General features: G+C 42.7%; 1 protein-coding gene across 1 annotated transcript; it reads right to left on the bottom strand.

Moving 5' to 3' along the window:
* Positions 1-5359: 5359 nt before the first annotated feature.
* Positions 5360-17499, bottom strand: LOC135733740 (Fc receptor-like protein 5). The gene is made up of 8 exons (XM_073813741.1): positions 17439-17499; positions 16963-17232; positions 14922-15203; positions 14701-14838; positions 14414-14578; positions 13248-13526; positions 5968-6225; positions 5360-5889 (listed from the first exon to the last, which is right to left on the bottom strand). The coding sequence occupies exons 1-8, from the start codon at positions 17497-17499 to the stop codon at positions 5765-5767; spliced, it is 1578 nt and encodes a 525-aa protein (XP_073669842.1). The 3' UTR covers positions 5360-5764.
* Between the last annotated feature and the right edge of the window lie 729 nt (positions 17500-18228).

The following is an 18228-nucleotide window of genomic DNA, read 5'->3' as shown; positions in this document are numbered from 1 at the left end:
CCCTTCAAATCCAACGTTCTTCTGAACATCCAAACATTTGATAGTAATGATGTCTCTTGACGAAAAACAATGGCCTGAATACGGTACGGTTGACATTCAGCCTCCTTGCTGTGACTTGTTAGGAAAACTCACTAAACTACATGTATTCTGTGGGCACGGTCTCAAGTTGGAGAGCTCATGAATAGTAATGAGAGAGGAAATAGAGGTTCACAATCACGTGGAAGGGCACCTGGTCACACAGAACCTCTCAGTTCACAGCAATGCAATATAGGCTCTCCCATGTGCAAACACTCACAGACTAATGAACACCTTTTCGCGCCAGCACTGGGGAACAGCTAAAAATAGCGGGGACCAAACAATCTTCATTAAGTGTATCATTACAAAAGCCCATGGTATTATCATCAATCAACATTAAAACACCATATTATTCCATCTCATAAATACCATAATGAAAAATCCAGCTAAAACCAGCATAAGCTGATCAAGATGGTGAGTCAGCTGGTCTCCCAGCCTGACCAGCTAAGTCCAGCTGGACCAGCATAAAAAGTGACCAAAACACAGCAAGACCAGTTTAAAAAGTGACCAAAACACAGCTAGACCAGTTTAAAAAGTGACCAAAACACAGCTAGACCAGCTTAAAAAGTGACCAAAACACAGCTTGACCAGCTTTAAAAGTGACCAAAACACAGCTAGACCAGCTTGCTACACCAGCAAAACCAGCTAAACCCAAGCTGGGAGACCGGCTAAAACCAGCTTATGCTTATGCATAAATATACACATTACTTAAAACATAAGTTAACACAACATGCTCATACACCGAATTATCAACCCCCATCACTTAAATGGTATATGCCATGATGATGGTAGAGCGGTATTGATTAAAAATCTCTCGCTACTACGCTCACACAATATCAAAATAACAGTTGAATATATACATCAAATAAATAGTATGATGTCAACAATATCAAAGTTATTGATATGCAAGCAATTTATGAGTAAAGACATTGTGCATAAACACACACACACACACACACACACGTTTCAACATGTACAGTTCGATCACATTATGATCACATAACAGTGTATACCTTATGCTGAACTGATGGGTGTAGCATTGATTATGTCACAAGGTGACGATCTTTTTGGGGCGGAACCAAAAGTTGGGAAAGTTTGGTTCCGCCCGGATGTTTCCGCCCAGACCGGAGAAGGGAAACACCGGACATCCGGCAGCTTCGCGAAGGCTGTAATCAGCCGATTGAGCACAGCTGTGTATAGTTAAGGAGATCGCCGGGTGATTGGACAACTGGAGTACACAGAGGAGTACTTAAAGAGCAGTCAAATCACAGTTTGGAGAGCGTTTTGTGTGTGCTGAGGAACGGAGCTGTGCTCATTGATAGACGTGGTGGCTGTCTATATTCTCTCTCTCTCTCTCGTTGTAGTCTGCGGTGGACCTGCTGGAGTGAAAGGAAAATCCTATGGGTAGAAGAAACCTTGGTTTAAACAGCACCTTAAAAGGAGTAAAGCAGGAAGAAAACCGACTTTGTTTTACAACGTAAACAAAGGCAAACCGCTGTGAGTATAAATTCTGGTGTGGAGCAACTTGCAAAAATTAGCCTGTGCAATCGTTGGATACCTCCAGGAAAAGGAGGGCGGCCCTACCCCTAAAACAGCGTGGTGGGTGAGCCGTTGGAAGCGTCCCTCCAAGCAGCCACAGCAACGAAACCCTATTCAGGTCGTATTTCCATCGCCCATATTTCAGCCCAAGTGAAGTGGAGGACGCCGGGCGTTTCCTTTGTGGTGTACACTGACAGTGTGGTGAGTGAGTCTTTGCAATTAGTAAACTTTTCACGTTGAAGTGGTGCTGTGTATTTGCTGTGGGTTGCTGTGTGTCTTGTCAGACGAAGCCCGCATCATCCATACCTCACTGGGCAGAGGACGGAGAGGCTAATGACCTAGGAATACCAGCTATTATACGCAGTGTGCTGTTTGGAATTGAAGTGACGCCGATAAAGAGCTGTCAACGACTGTGAGTACAATATTGGAATCATTCGTAGTGAAAACTTACCTGTGTCTGTCCTTGTCGCAGAGTTAGAGGCGAAAGAGTTCCGCCGCCCCGCGGTCCCTACAAAGGGGCGCCCCTGTCCAGGATTCGATCGCCCTACAGGCAGTGGGGATAGGGCAGCGCTCGACCCGGTGAGGCGGTGTGTTATCTTCGCCCCTCTGCTAGACCTACGGAAAAAGCCATACCTACAGAGAGCTGTAAACAGCAGAGCCGGTGAGAAATACTCGAAGTCCAAGTAACAGTGCTTTTGTGTCCTAGCGACCACCTGTGGAGAGAAAGGAGAACGAGAGTGAACATTAGGAGAACAGACTGTGTAAAGTGATACCTACCCAGAGAGCTGTAAACAGCGGAGCCGGTGAGAAATACTCGAAGTCCAAGTTAACAGTGCTTTTGTGTCCTAGCGACCACCTGTGGAGAGAAAGGAGAACGAGAGTGAACATTAGGAGAACAGACTGTGTAAAGTGATACCTACCCAGAGAGCTGTAAACAGCAGAGCCGGTGAGAAATACTCGAAGTCCACGTAACAGTGCTTTTGTGTCCTAGCGGCCACTTGTGGAGAGAAAGGAGAATGAGAGTGAACATACGGAGAACAGACTGTGTAAAGTGATACCTACCCAGAGAGCTGTAAACAGCGGAGCCGGTGAGAAATACTCGAAGTCCAAGTAACAGTGTTTTTGTGTCCTAGCGACCACCTGTGGAGAGAAAGGAGAACGAGAGTGAACATTAGGAGAACGGACTGTGTACAGTGATACCTACCCAGAGAGCTGTAAACAGCAGAGCCGGTGAGAAATACTCAAAGTCCAAGTTAACAGTGCTTTTGTGTCCTAGCGACCACCTGTGGAGAGAAAGGAGAACGAGAGTGAACATTAGGAGAACAGACTGTGTAAAGTGATACCTGCCCAGAGAGCTGTAAACAGCAGAGCCGGTGAGAGATACTCGAAGTCCAAGTAACAGTGCTTTTGTGTCCTAGCGGCCACCTGTGGAGAGAAAGGAGAACGAGGGTGAACGTACGACGGAGAAACGTGAAGGCACGCGGGGCGAGGACCCCCTGTCGAACAGAGGAAGGTACGCAGACAGCGGAAAATCTCCTTACCAGCCACACTGATTTTGTTCTGCCTCCAGGAAGGAAGAAGGAGGGCGCCACGGATAGCAGGGACCAGGCCGGAGCCTGACGTTTCCCCTTTCCCCCGGATTACGGTGGTCTGCACCCCTGTTGCCCTTGCCCCTGTCTGCCCGTGGCTGCAGTCTCCCTGGAGGGAGGAGTTAGAGGCCCATTAGTTTTAATTTCCCCTTTCCCCAATTCCCCAGTTCTTTTAAATATTTAAATTCAATAAAGATTGTTTTATATTTTACTTACCTGTTCTCGTGTTTGTCTGGTCATTGGGTTGGCTTTGGGGACCTCCTCGAGGTGGAAGTTGAGAAGGGGCGTGGCTTCAGTCAAACATAGCCAGCCCCTGGGGGTGACAATTACTCATGATATTAAAATCCAAGTGATGTTAATTGATAACAGAGTAGTTTAACATTGAAAAACAAGAGGCAACACAATGTAATTGTAATTGATTTGAAGCTTCAAAAATACTTGTTTCTCCAATCAATAGTGAGATACCATCCTGCAGACTTTGGCCATTTCATGAAATTGTTTAAAATAAGACCTCAGGATAAACTAAAAATAATAATTAAGATATTCAGAAAATCTACAAATAAGCATCACACAGACTTGCATTTTAATATAAATGTTTGCATGTTTTGCAAAACAGCAATCATTCATCACCAACTGCTCAAAATAATGGTGGTAGTGTCTGTGATGGAAAAATCTATTAGAAGCTGACGAACAAAAGCTGTTTTTACACACTGGTTTATACCACAGAACTGAAACTAAAACCACACTGAACTTTATCTCCGTCAGACCTCTTAACACTGATGTGTGCTGCTACATGCACTTGTCAGTTTTTAATTATCAGTGACACTTAACTATTATTAACTATTGTTTATAAGCAGGTTTAGAAATGAAAACAAACCCATCACAGTATTCAAAGCAGAACTATGAAAATTAACCATGTTTTTTTTTGTGTGGTAAACGTGTAGTAACCATGATTTAACTATGGTTTGTGAATACCACCGTTTTCAAAACCTTGGTTATTTTGTGGTAACCCTGGTTTTACCATGTACCATGTTTTTTGTTTGTTTTAACTGTAAAACCACAGTACATTTTTGTAAGGGTCATCCTGCCATTGTTTGAGCTACAGACATTAAATGATACCTGAGATCAAACTTATTGTGCTGTTTTGTTTTTAACCAACCAGACTTAACATTTCTGTTTACTGGATAATAAAATGAGTAAAAAAACCCTACAGACTTACTGAACATTGAAAAAGGGAACCTGAGCTACTTTGTATCTGGAGACCAGAATAAAAGAGAATTTATGGTGTGATCGTGCCAGTCAACAAACCACCAGAGCACCACAGAAACCATACAGTATTTGAACAACAAGCACAGGAGCACAACAGGATGTAAATGAGTATTCTGGCATCTCTAGCCACAGGGTGATATCGTCAGAGGCCATATCACCCTGTAGCCAAAGACTGGTTACCCACTGAAGCTAAGTAGGGTTGAGCCTGTCAATACTTGGGAGACCTCCCGGGAAAAACCAGGTTGCTGCTGGTAGAGATGTTAATGAGACCAGTAGGGGTGCTCACCCAGTGGTCTGTGTGGGTCCTAAGACCCCAGTATAGTGATGGGGACACCACAGTATACTGTCATAAAGGACAAGACACTGACTGACAACTAACAGAACTTGTTTCTTCATCACACAGAGGGTTAAAAAAAAATCTGACATAAAAGAAAAAAAAATGGAATTTTTAAATTAATGAACATTATATCAACGTTTTTGCAGCGATATGGACCAAACACTGCATGGTTTAACCCACCATTGTACTGTTTTCAGTTAATTTTAGGGGAATCTCTCTCCAAATGCAATAAAATAGCATTTTATCAATTTTAATAATAATAATTATTATTATTATTATTGGATGATTGATTTTTATTTCTCTAACACCTGGTGGAACCTAAAAAAAAAATGAAATGAAGAATATTCATGATGCTGTTATAAAACTATTTTACAGAGTATTAACACTTAATGACAGTTGCATAAAATCTCATGTTTGTGAAAAGTGTCATGTCATGATTACGAAGGTGTCATGTCAGTCTTATGAACACCACTTCAAGTAAATTGTTACCGTTATGTCTGTGTTACTAAATGCATAAAATGTCTGTATTTGAATGAAAAAAAAAATGATGGAGAGAGACAGGTTGATTTTTTATTTATTTTGCACATTTTACACTTTTAAATTCAATGCATATAATTTCAAAGACCCTTTATGAAGAAAAGTGGCTGACAAATCTCTCAGTGAGCAAGCTAAAGGTGACAATAATAAGTAAAATGAACAAAGATGTTTAAGTAGATGAAGGAGAAACATTAGAAAAAACAAAATCAAAGGATCTGTACAGACAGAGATGAGCAGCGCTAATAAAGTGAAATATGATACAAATTCAAGAGGCCACAACAAATTCAACACAACTCACCTATCATACAGACATCAATGTTATTTTATTCAGATATAATCCAGATCCACTGAGTGAAAATGACAATATGAACTAATTTGTTAAATTCAGAATAATAATCGAATATAATGACCCAATAAATCAGACAGATGATTCACCTCTCAATCTACAGCATTTGATAACTAGCAAGACTGTTGCTAACAGATATGGACAAACTGCCAGCAGAAAAGTGAAAATCTTGAGGCCAAACATCTCCTGATAAACACCTGAAACAGAAACACATGTTATCATGCAGTATATCTGAACAACAACAAACAAAATCACTTGACATCATTTCTATAGACTCTCACCTCTGACTGAGATCAAGCTCTTTGGAGACTCTCCTCTCTCTGGGTGTTTACAGTAGTAGAAACCCTCATGTGACTTTGAGACTGCAGGGATGATCATCATGTCTCCTGTAGTCTGATTCTGCACCACTGATCCATCTTTATAAAATTCAGCTCTCAGATTTGAGGAGTTTTTATATCGATATAAACAGTGTAGAGTCAGAGGATCTCCTTCAGTCACAGGATGAACAGGACTGTCCAGAATCACATCAACATCTACACAACAGAAGAAATGACTGAAGATTATAAATTATAAAATATGGCTTTACACTTTGCAAACACTTTACAAAGACTGAACTGTGTATTACTGAATTGTGGATTTACTCCGTTAATTTTTTTTTCACATTTCTGTGTTCAGGATAAATTGGGGTGGGTGATGTACTGGGCCCACAGAGCACGGCCTCATCCCTAAAGAAGCGGCTGTTCTTCTGCATTGTGTGAATTTTTGATGGAAAATAAAAAAATAGAGTAGAGAACATTTAACTGTTCATGAGGTAGATTGCTTCGGGAAAGAAACTGTTCTTGTGCCTGACTGACCTGGTTTTTAGTGCTCTGTGGCGTCGAACAGATGGCAAGAGTTCAAAAAGCAGATGGCAAGGGTGAGAGGGGTCTAGAGTGATTTTCTGAGCCCTTTTTCTCACCCTGGACTGTCCTTTGTAGTCTTTTGATATGTAATTTTGTAGCTGACCCAAACCATACAGTTATTGAAGTGCACAGAACAGACTCAATGACAGCTGAGTAGAACTGTATAGGCAACTCCTGTGGCAGGTTGAATTTCCTTAGCTGGCAAAGGATGTATAACCTATGTTGGGCCTTTTTAACAATAGAGTCAATGTGATGTCCCACTTCAGGTCCTGAGAGATGGTGGTGCTCAGGAACCAGAATGACTCCACTGTAGTCACAGTGCTGTTCATGATGGTGAGTGAGGGGAGTGCAGGGGGGTTTCTCCTGAAGTCCACAATCATCTCCACAGTTTTGAGCGTGTCTCACGAATTTCCGTGGCATAGTCACGGAATTTTTTGCTCATTTTTCCGTGGCATTCTCACGGATCTCCTCATATTTCCGTGGCCCTGCCACGGACTTTCTTTTCCGTGGTATTCTCACGGATTGGTTACTCAACTGTTTTGTCCTATTTTCTTACCATTGTCGCTTCGGTTTAGGGTTAGATTTACATAAAATGACATCCCTACCCAAACCCAACTCTAACCCCAACGCCAGGCGACAATTGATTAAAGTTTAGAAAATATAAAAGAATACATCAAAAAAAATAGTATAAACCAATACTTAAAGTGAAATACTAACGCAAACACCAAATCTAACCCTAAACCGAAGCGACAATGGTTTGAAAATAGGAAAAAACAGTTGAGTAACCAATCCGTGAGAATGCCATGGAAAAGAAAGTCCGTGTCAGGGCCACGGAAATTTGAGGAGATCCGTGAGAATGCCACGGAAAAAATGAACAAAAAATTCCGTGACTATCCCACGGAACTTCGTGAGATCATGTTGGTTAAGCTCCAGATTGTTGTAACTGCACCAGACTGCTAGCTCTTTAACTTCCTGTCTGTAAGCAGACTCATCACCGTCCTGAATGAGGCCGATGATTGTAGTGTCATCTGCAAACTTTAGGAGTTTGACAGAGGGGTCTTTTGATGTGCAATCATTGGTGTACAGGGAGAAGAGCAGTGGGGAGAAGACGCAACTCTGTGGGGCACCAGTGCTGATAGTGCAGATGTTGGATGTGAATTTTTTAACAGAGAGGTTGGTTAGTTTGGTTTGGAGGAGTGCAGGGATGATGGTGTTAAAAGCGGAACTAAAGTCCACGAACAGGATCCTCACGTAAGTACCTGGTCTGTCTAAGTGTTGCAGGATGAAGTGCAGCCCCATGTTGACTGCATCGTCTACCGACCTGTTAGCTCTGTAAGCAAACTGCAGGGGGTCTAGTAAGGGTCCAGTGATGTCCTTCAGAAAAGCCAAAACCAACCTCTCAAAAGACTTCATGACCACAGATGTTAAAGTGACAGGTCTATAGTCATTAAGTCCATTAATTTTGGATTTCTTTGGGACAGGGATGATGGTAGAGCGTTTAAAGCATGAGGGGACTTTGCACAGCTCTAGTGATCTATTAAAGATCTGTGTGAAGGTTGGGGCCAGCTGGTCAGCACAAGTTTTCAGACAGGATGGTGTTATACCGTCTGGGCCTGTTGCCTTTCTTTTTTGTTCTTCCTGAAGGCTAGGCGCACAGCTTCTTCACAGATCTGCAACTTTAATTTAGTTGTGCCTCTCCTCTCTGTTATTGCAGGAAATTGCAGCAAAACACTCTCACAATTTACAACACACATTATATAATAATAATTCACAAACTTCTAATTATCATATAGTAATAATTCACAACAGGATAACAGTGTATCTTAGATACCAATTAACATATCTGTGTGGTAAAACACACACACAGACAGGTATAGCCTACTGTTATCTGCAACTTTTATTTAGTTGTGCCTGTTAACCACAAAATACATGTTAAGTACACAGTTAATAAAAGAACTCACAAAGAATGTATTGCATAATATATAACCTAATGGTGGCAGTGGCTCAGTGGTTCATGTAGGTTTTCTAAAAAGGTTGGTGGTTCAATCCCCTGCTCCACCTGACCAAGTGTCGAGGTGTCCTTGAGCAAGACACCTAACCCCAGCTGCTCCCGACGAGCTGGATGGCGCCTTGCATGGTTTACACCGCTGTCAGTGTGTGAGTGAATGGGTGAATGTGAGGCAAATTGTAAAGCGCTTTGGACGGCCATTGGTCTATGAAAGCGCTATATAAATGCAGTCCATTTACCATATATTAATAGGCTAGAATTTATCTTAAGTGTGCTTAGAAAATATACATAAATAATACATATTTGAGATGATAGCTTAGCCGCTTACACATCTCTCACATGTGCAACATGTGTTTTGCCACTCGAGAGAGCAAGTGGAAAAGTGCTGTCAATGCATACCCTCTGTATTTAATAAAAACACGTAATGTTTTCAAAATAAAATGCCCCAAAACAGATGGTAATAAAAACAAATAATATAATAAAAAATAATAACAAAAATTATTTATAATATGGTGTAACAACATATCCCTGCTACACTAACATAACCGTGAGCATCCAACCGCTACAGTTAAGAGAGGCATCTTTCCCCTGAGTGGGCGTGGTTTCATCTCTGAAAACAGACACGCACCCAGTGTTTAAGAGCAGAGAATTCAAGAATCCAGCCTGTTTTTCCAAGATTTTGAGAAACCTATTTTATTTATTTGGCTTTTTTAAACACTCATGTCACAGGCCGGAGCGGACCCGAGATGCTATTAGGTCGCGCCCATCTTTGATTTCCACCTCGAGGAGGTTCCCAAGACCACCCCAATGACCAGACAGACAAGTAAATTACTATAAAACTGCAATTTTATTAAATAATTTAAACATAAGGGGAAAGGGGGAGGGTAATTTAAAACAGTCTCTTCTTCCGTCCTCTAGACCACTCCACGTTAGAGCAGGGGCCTTGCGTTCCTCATCAGGGCAATGCTATAAGCAAAGGTAGGTGACACATCACAAAGGTCAGTTACTCACAAGCCTTGGGCTTTTCCTTCACGTCGGGGCATTCACTGGGACACAGATAAGTGATTCACACCATTGACACGGTTCATTCCTCCTTGAGGCGTTGCTATAAGCAAAGGTAGGTGACACATCACAAAAGTAAGTTACTCACAAGACTTGGGCTTTTCCTTCACGTCGGGGCATTTACTGAGACACAGGGGGCAAAAAGAAAGTTTAGTTTCCTCTTCTCATGGGGCTCGGGTCACAACGTGTTCTTGTCTTCTCACGACCCGTCCGGGCCAGGGCAGCTTTGGTCGCTACGAGCACAGCATACACAGCAAGCTTTAGTGTAAACACAAATGATAATCACAATTCACCCACAGCACTCTGCACACACTTCACGTGAATTTACGGACTTGACTGCCTGGCCTCGACCCCCTTGTGAGGCTGGTTGGGCGTTGTTCTTGCCACAGAGAAGATGGATTGGTACACAATTATCATCAACGTAGCCCCTGTATGTTCTTCGTTACCTCTTCGGCTCACCCACGCTTCTTTTATCCGCAGGGCCAGACGACAAACAGTTTCCCAGCTGAGTTTCCTGCCCGTGCTTCCGGTTTATCCACGGCTCGCCCACGCTTCCCTCTACAGTGGGGCCAGGGACCTTCAACACACTTAGAATATACACCAAGCAGCTCTTCTTCTAAGTACTTCATAAACACACATCAGCTGTTACTCACTCTTCGTACTAGCCCAGTCACCCGTGAAATCGCCCGATGATCTCTTCGCCCGATCGTCCTATACCTCTTTCTTCCCCAAGGGATCAATGTAGGTCGATGAAGCGGGTCTGCACAGCAGCAACACAGCGCACATAAAGTACACCAAAAGCGCCTCGGTGTGGTGTCCCTTTAATTTTTCACAGCCCCGTCCTTTTCGCCTCTCTTGGCTGCCTCCGTGGATCAACGGTGCCCTCCGGCTCCTCTAAGGATGGAGCGTGCGATTAGTTCTGCCCTAGGCAGTCAAGAAGCGCGTACCCGACACAACCCTCCTCGTTTGTGCCTCCTTGGACCATTTTATGTGTCTTGTCTCTATTTCTTCCTCCAATCACGAGTTGCCAGCTCGATTTGTCGCACCTGTTGCTCGTTTGCCCGTAATCTGTGTTGTCAGGGAGACCAGGAAGTAAAATGGTGTTTGTTAAAAGAGGTCTGGCAGGAAACCATTTCCGAGCGGAACCTTTCTCCGCCACTTTTGGTCCCGCCCTATCGTAGTCACCCTGTGACAGTCACAGGCCGGGGCGGACCCGAGATCTCTATAAGGGTCACGCCCCTCTCTGATTGCCACCTCGAGGAGTTTCCCAAGACCACCCCAATGACCAGACAAACAAGTATACTATAAATTAAAATTAACTTTATTTAAATATTTAAAAGCAAGGGGAAAGGGCTTCTTTTTCTGGCCTCCAGGCGGTTTGGACCATGAAACGGGGACTGGGACGCTTTCCTGGGCTGGTCCTTTGACTCGTGGCGCCCTCCACTTCTTCCTGGAGGCAGACAGGGAAAACGCTATTAGTGGCTTGTTTCTGTTCTCGTTGCTACTTGCCTAACCTCTTTTGGTCTCTTGTTCTCTTGGTAGGTTCCCTTGGCTGGACGTCCCGGTCCCTCGGGGAACTCTCTTGCCCCACGGGTGCAAATCGTGGCCAGAGATGGATACTCGCACTACATCGGCGGCTTGTCTCTCATTCGAGGGTTACTATGGGTGATGGTAGGTTACACACTTTGCAGGTAATATTACTCACAAGACTTGGACTTCCCATTTACTTCGGGGCGTTCACTGGGACACAGGTAAGTGGTTCACACTATTGACACACTTCGTTCCTCTTTAAGACGTTGCTGTAAGCAGAGGTAGGTAACACATCACAATGGTAAGTTACTCACAAGACTTAGACTTCTCGTTGCTGTTACAGGCAGTGGGTTTTCGCAGCAGCGTCCATACACGGTATACCTCCACCCTTCACCTAAGCTTCCGGGGTGTCGTGGGGACTGAGGAGTCGTGTGGCACAGAGCCGAACGCTTCCCTAGCTCCCCCCTTCTGTTGTGGTAACCGGGGTAACGAGCTGGGGCGAACTCTCGACGGGGCTCCGCCCACACCCGAGGTTTCGGTGGGATATATCTACACACCCCTACGACTCTCCGTCTGTACAATGCACGTTGGCTGCTACTCACTCCGATGTACCGCCGGGCTTCACCACTGCCTGCTAGCTGGGGTGGCGTGACTCTTGCTAACACACAGGGAGGCAAAACAAAAAGAAGTGTAATTTCCCTTCCTCATAGGGCTCAGACCACAGCGTGTTCTCTCCTTCTCACGACCCGTCCAGGTCAGGACAGCTTCGGTCGCTACGAGCACAGCACACACAGCAAGCTTTAGTGTAAACACAATCAATAATCACCAGCCATCCATAGCACTCTGCACACACACTTTACATGAATATATATGGACTGGAGCCGCCTGACTTTGACTGTCTCGTGAGACGGGTGGAACGTTGTTCGATCCCTAGAGAAGACGGGATTAATACACAATGTTGATCAATGTAGCCCCCGTATGTTCACAGTTACCTCTTCAGCTCACCCACGCTTCCTTTCTCCGCAGGGCCAGATAAACAGACAACACACAGTTTCCCAGTCGAGCTTCTCACCCGTGTTTCTGGTCGATCCACGGCTCGCCCACGCTCCTCTCTTTGGTGGGGCCAGGGACCTTCAACACACACCAAGTAGCTCTTAAAATACTTCGTTAACACACATCAGCTGGTACTCACGCTTTGTTGTCAGTACGATCCCACAGCAATGTACTTCTTGACTCAATAGTGGCACAGTCACCCGTATGATCATCCAGTAATTCTCTTCGCCCAGTCGTCGTACACCTCTTTCATCCCCAAGGGATCGATATGGAACAATAAAGCGGGTCTGCACAGCAGCAACACAGCGCACACAAAGTACACCAAAAAGCACCCCGGTGTGGTGTCCCTTTAATTTCCACAGCCCCGTCCTTTTCGCCTCTTCTGGCAGCCGCACTCTTTCCTTACACCATAGGTGAATCACAGATCAACGGCGCCCTTTCGGCTCCTCCAGGGATGGAGCGTGGGGTTCAGTTTGCCCAAGGCATAAAGGGACTCACGCCCGAAAACAGCTCTCCCTCCTTTGTGCTTCTTGGACCTTTTTATGTGGCTTGTCTTTACTCTCTCCTCCAATCCTGTGTTGCTTCACTGATTCGCCACACCTGTTGCTCGTTTCCTCATGATTTTCGTCGTCAGGGAGACCAGGAAGTAAACTGGTGTTTTTAGAATCGGGTCTGGGCGGAAACCATCTTCACGGAACCTTTCTCCGCCACTTTTGGTTCCCGCCCTCCCATAGTCACCTGGTGACACTCATATTTATCTGGGTGGTTTATCACATTTGTCTGTCGTGTCACAAACTGAGAACACATTTAATATTGAACTTTACATGGACTTCAAGTTCTGCAGAAGGAATTTTATGCATTTATATTTCAAAAAAATTTATTCAATAGCCACTGATTATTACAATGACTGAATTCTGATTATGAATTTATTTTTATGCACCGATTGTAAAAAAAATGTTTGCCTCTTAAACAAATAAATACAAACTAAATAGAAACTCACTGTGTACTGAGATATTAACAGGATGAAGTTTCTCTCCAGATTCAGACTGACACCAGTACACTCCAGTATCAGATGTGTTGAGAGAACTGATTTTACATGTAGATGTTGTTCCTGTAGATCTCCAGTCTGATGATGAACAAGGTTTCAGTTTATCTGTGTATCTTCTCACTGTCCATCCAGTAGAGTTACTGTGATCCTCACAGCTCAGAGAGAGAGATTCAGATGAGAAGTGTTGAGATCTGTTGGGTCTGATGATCAGAGAGACTGAAGGAGAAACACCTGAGAAGAAAATGACAAAAAATCATCTTTATAAGAGATAAATGAATAAATGAATGATATAAGACATGGGGCCCTATTTTAACGATCTGAAACGCAAGTGCGAAGCGCAACGCGCAAGTGAGTTTGTGGGCGGATCTTGGGCGCTGTTGCTATTTTCCCGGCGTGAGAAATAACTCTTGCGCCGGGCGCAAATCAATAAAGGGTTGGTCTGAAGTAGGTTCATTATTCATAGGTGTGGTTTGGGCGTAACGTCAAATAAACCAATCAGAACGCTAGCCAACATTCCCTTTAAATGCAAGGGCATAAAATAAACGTAATACAGCCACACAACAAACTTATGAAAATATTTTAATCGTTATTTGCATGAGAATTTTTTAACGCAGCCACACAATAAATAAAAACTATCACCACAATGCTCACCACTATGATTCCCCTTATCTCGTGTATTAATATTTTTTAGTGTAACAATTTATGATTTGCAAAAATTACTGTTGCATCTGTGTAGATTAGATGCAATATGTGCGTTGTGCAAGCTATACGGTCAAGCATGCGCCCTTAAAATAGCATAATGAAAAACGCGCAACGCGCCACTGACTTTAAACTTTTTTTTTTCTGGTCAGTGGCGCAATTGTTTTTTGAAACTGCAAAATAGCATCAGGGATGGTTTGCGCCGGAACACGCCTCTTTTTTTGCGCTGAACCGCCCAGGGAGCGCTAGTTCATTCCCTAGTTTGTCGACGTGTGTCTGTGGAGGGAAAAACCCGCTGTGCGCCGGGGCAAAATACGAATGATACATGCGTCACTGACAAAGTCAATTGCGCTGGGTGCAAGATAGAGCCCATAGTGTGTAAGAGATTGTTGTTGTTTAGTTGTGTGTGTTGAACTCACCAGTGATCCACAGTGTTTGTGTGTTACTGTACTCTGTGTGATAGACTGGATCTCCTCTCTCTGCTCTGCACATATAAACTCCTGTGTGCTTCACAGTCACTGAACTCACTGTGTAGATGCCTTTAGATCCTCCACTGCTCTTTGACACCAGCTCATAATCAACATCTTTATTCACTGTAGAAAGGATTAAAGGGCTGCACATGAAATACATAAAATCACCTTTCACTGTAAAATTGTTTTGAATGAATCCAGTTGATGTATTTGTTATGAGATGAATGAGATATTACCTGAGTCAAGACTCTGTACAGTGAACCAGCTGAATGTCCAGCCTGTAGATGAATTTATAACCTCACACATCAGAGTCACTGAATCTCCTTCAGTCAACCACTGCTGTGGAGAAACACTTAAAACTGTCTGTGGTTTATCTGAAATTGATCAATCTCTCATGAATAACATGTTACACTTCATCTCTTCACACTAATAATGATGAACAAACATATAAACTCACCTGATGATACAGTCAGTGTAACAGCATCACTCATCTCAGTGTTTTGTTCACGTATCTTTCCTCTACAGGTGTATTTACCACTGTCAGTCTGTTGAATGTTGTTGATTTTACACTCTTGTGTGTTGCATTGTGTGATTATATTTCTGTTATTTGTCTTCTCTACAGTCCAGCTGTATGTCCACTCAGTGTCTCCTGTATCCTGTATGTCACATCTCAGAGTAACAGTTTCTCCTCTGAACAGCTGTTTATCAGGATAAACACTCACTACAGGTTTGGGTCTCTCTGTACAAAAACAATTCATTTATTTTACAATTAATGCATAATATCATCATGTAAAATACTAAACAAAACAGATTACACACTTGACAAAGATTAAACACTTGATTTGATTTATACAAACAATAACCATTGTCAAGGAAGAAGCAAAACTTTCTCAATTGATAAAAAACTGGGTTGTGAAAATTAGACAATTATGTTTGTTTCAAACCTGCATGAATTTCTTTCCTCCGTAAGCACAATGAATATTAAAAAATGTACTAGCAAATTTTGGGATTAATAAAACTAAATAAGGAGCCTGTTAACATCCAAAGTGTAACAAAAAGCAAAGTATAACCATTCAATTATAGTTTAGTCTTTCTTTTAAAGTCTTTCCAATTCTTCTAAATCTATAATTCAACAAAATCTTATTTTGTGTAAAAGGTACATAATACAAAGTTATAAAGATAACAGAGCAAAGCGAATGATGCCAAAAATATTTGTGATAACCTACTGAATAACTGACTGTCAGATTAAATATGAAGTCTACAGTGACTGAGATCCATGACCGTAAAATTCATGTTGTCTCTCGCTGTATCACACTTCAGTCTCTCTAAACTGATGTTTCTTTTTGCATTGGAAAAGTTAAAGGTAGCTTTAGATATATTCGACTTTCATTACAATTGTCGTTTAAATGTTTATATCTTATTTCATAATAATGAGATTTTGCTGTACATGTTGTATAAATCAGGTCGCTCTTGTAGAAGTAATTTTGACTCCAAGCATTTAACCTGGTAAACTACAGGTTGAACTGAAGTTTGTAATGATGAGTTGAATATGACCAGAGCCGGCGCCAGACCATAACTAACAGGGGGGCACTTGGCTTCCAACGGAGGGGCACGCAATAGCAACAATAACTTGCAAAAACAAGACATTAAAACACAGCAAGCACACATTCATACAACTGGTACAGACTGTCAGCTCATTTCCCGTATTAAGGGCGAAAGACCACAAACTATGCGCAAAACTATTGAACTTCGACCGCGGCGTGAGCGCAAGCTGCCCTGCTGCGCTCGCGCTTTGCTCGACACAACAACAAACTGCCCTCGCGCGGCGCAAGCCATTGAAATGAATAGGTTTCATAGCGCAGCGCACACCGCGTCCTAGCTTTAAAAACGCCGCTTTACCATAATCACGTCGTAATGCTGTTAATAGTCTAAAGCCACACTTCACATTTAAGCTTACGTAATTTAAAACAATGCTAACTTACCTTTAAAATAGCTGAAGACGGCGTGTACGAACATTAAACTTCCTTAAAGCTGTGTCCTGTAGATTTGTAAATTCCACCTCGACCTCTAATCTCTGAGTTTGAGCCAGTCTGTGTTTGCATGAAGATGAAGCAGGCGGTGCTGGTTCGTTCTAAATGTTCTAATATCCATATTTTACACGATCCATAAAATGCCGCGAAAAAACATGTTGCTAGTATCAAGTCACAAATATGCTAAATACGTAAGACGGGTGAGATGCGGCAATACATCCAATCAGAGAAACTGGTCTATTTTAATTAAAGAAAACTTATATCAACTATATTTTCCTCATTTGATTACAAGTCATGAAACATTCAATGTTTAATTTATTTTAATTATTCTTGATATATATTAAATTAATAAAAAACTTTATAGGGGGGCACAACAACCTGTTTGGGGGGGCACTGCCCGCGAATGCCCCCCCATGACGCCGGCCCTGAATATGACTGTATATTGTGAATGATAATAACCAGACTCACCTGATACTCTCAATTTAACTGCATTACTGATGTGTGAGTATCGTGATCCTCTGGTCTCATTTCCTCTACAGGTGTATTTACCTGTGTGAGACTCAGTAACAGATCTGATTGTGTAATACTGGAGTTTATACTGCTGGATGATTGAATCTTTATACCAGCTGTACTGCCAGCTGCTAACTCCTCCTCCACTGATGACACAGCTGAGAGTGACAGTTTCTCCTCTGTATACATGATCATCAGGCCAAACAGACACTTGAGGTGTTGGTCTTTCTGTACAATGAAAATATTGTCAAAAATACTTATTGATTGCAAAACATATATGCTGTATCATATTATTCCTCTGTAACTGTTCAAATGTTATCATGCTATTAAAACAAAGTGTATTATGTGACTATAAATGCTTACTCTGTACTGTCACTGTTATTGGTTCACTGTATTGTGTGTAAACCTGAGGATTTCCTCTTCCGGCTATGCACCTGTACTCTCCTCCATCAGAGAGTCGTACAGATCTGATTGTTTTACTTCCTGTAGCTTCATGGTATTCAGTGTTTGGAGGTTTGATAAAGATAAACTCCCATCCAGTGGACTGATGAATCTCACAGATCAGAGTAACTGAGTCTCCAATGAACACAGACGTCTGTGGCTGCACAGTCAGAGTTGGTTTATCTGTCAATATAAAATCAATTATTTTTTTCAACAAGATCTTGCTGTAACTGCTGGTAACATTGAGCATGTTATAGCAATGTTTACAGCTTAAGTACAATAAGAAACATATGTCAGTTTTGTGTTGATTCAGAGTTGCTGTCATCTGAATCCTCATAGGGGTTGGACGTCATCTCTAACATTTCTGTCCAGCTGCCCTGAGAAACTCAGAATTTGTACAGGCAACAAGGAGACACAAAGGGCCGTCAAAGATAAAGAAATGTGGCATTGTTTATTATGTCACGCCCAGGGGCTGGCTGCTAATGGCTAAAGCCACGCCCCTTCTCAAACTCCACCTCGAGGAGGTCCCCAAAGCCAGCCCAATGACCAGACAACAACGAGGACAGGTAAGTATAAAATAATTCTTTATTTATTAAATATTTAAAATGTGCTGGGGATTGGGGAAAGGGGAATTAAAACTAAAGTCTGGCTCCGCCCTCCAGGGGGGCCACGGCCCAGTGAGCGACCGGGGGGGGGACGTCGAAGAACAGGCTCCTGCCTGGTTCCTTCTACCCGTGGCGCCCTCCTCTTCACTCCTGGAGGCAGAATAAAGTACAATGAGTG

This window comes from Paramisgurnus dabryanus, chromosome 3 (assembly GCF_030506205.2).
Source record: "Paramisgurnus dabryanus chromosome 3, PD_genome_1.1, whole genome shotgun sequence".
Classification (NCBI taxonomy): domain Eukaryota; kingdom Metazoa; phylum Chordata; class Actinopteri; order Cypriniformes; family Cobitidae; genus Paramisgurnus; species Paramisgurnus dabryanus.
This window is presented reverse-complemented; position numbering and strand designations above follow the sequence as displayed.

Excerpts from the sequence above, each read along its gene's own strand:
- LOC135733740 (XM_073813741.1), bottom strand. The coding sequence starts at position 17,499 with ATGAAGCTACAGGAAGTAAAACAATCAGATCTGTACGACTCTCTGATG. Across the intron at positions 14,579-14,700 it reads TGTACAGAGTCTTGACTCAG|ATGTTGATTATGAGCTGGTG; the intron begins GTAATATCTCAT and ends CAGTGAATAAAG. Across the intron at positions 13,527-14,413 it reads ACAAACACTGTGGATCACTG|GTGTTTCTCCTTCAGTCTCT; the intron begins GTGAGTTCAACA and ends TTTTCTTCTCAG.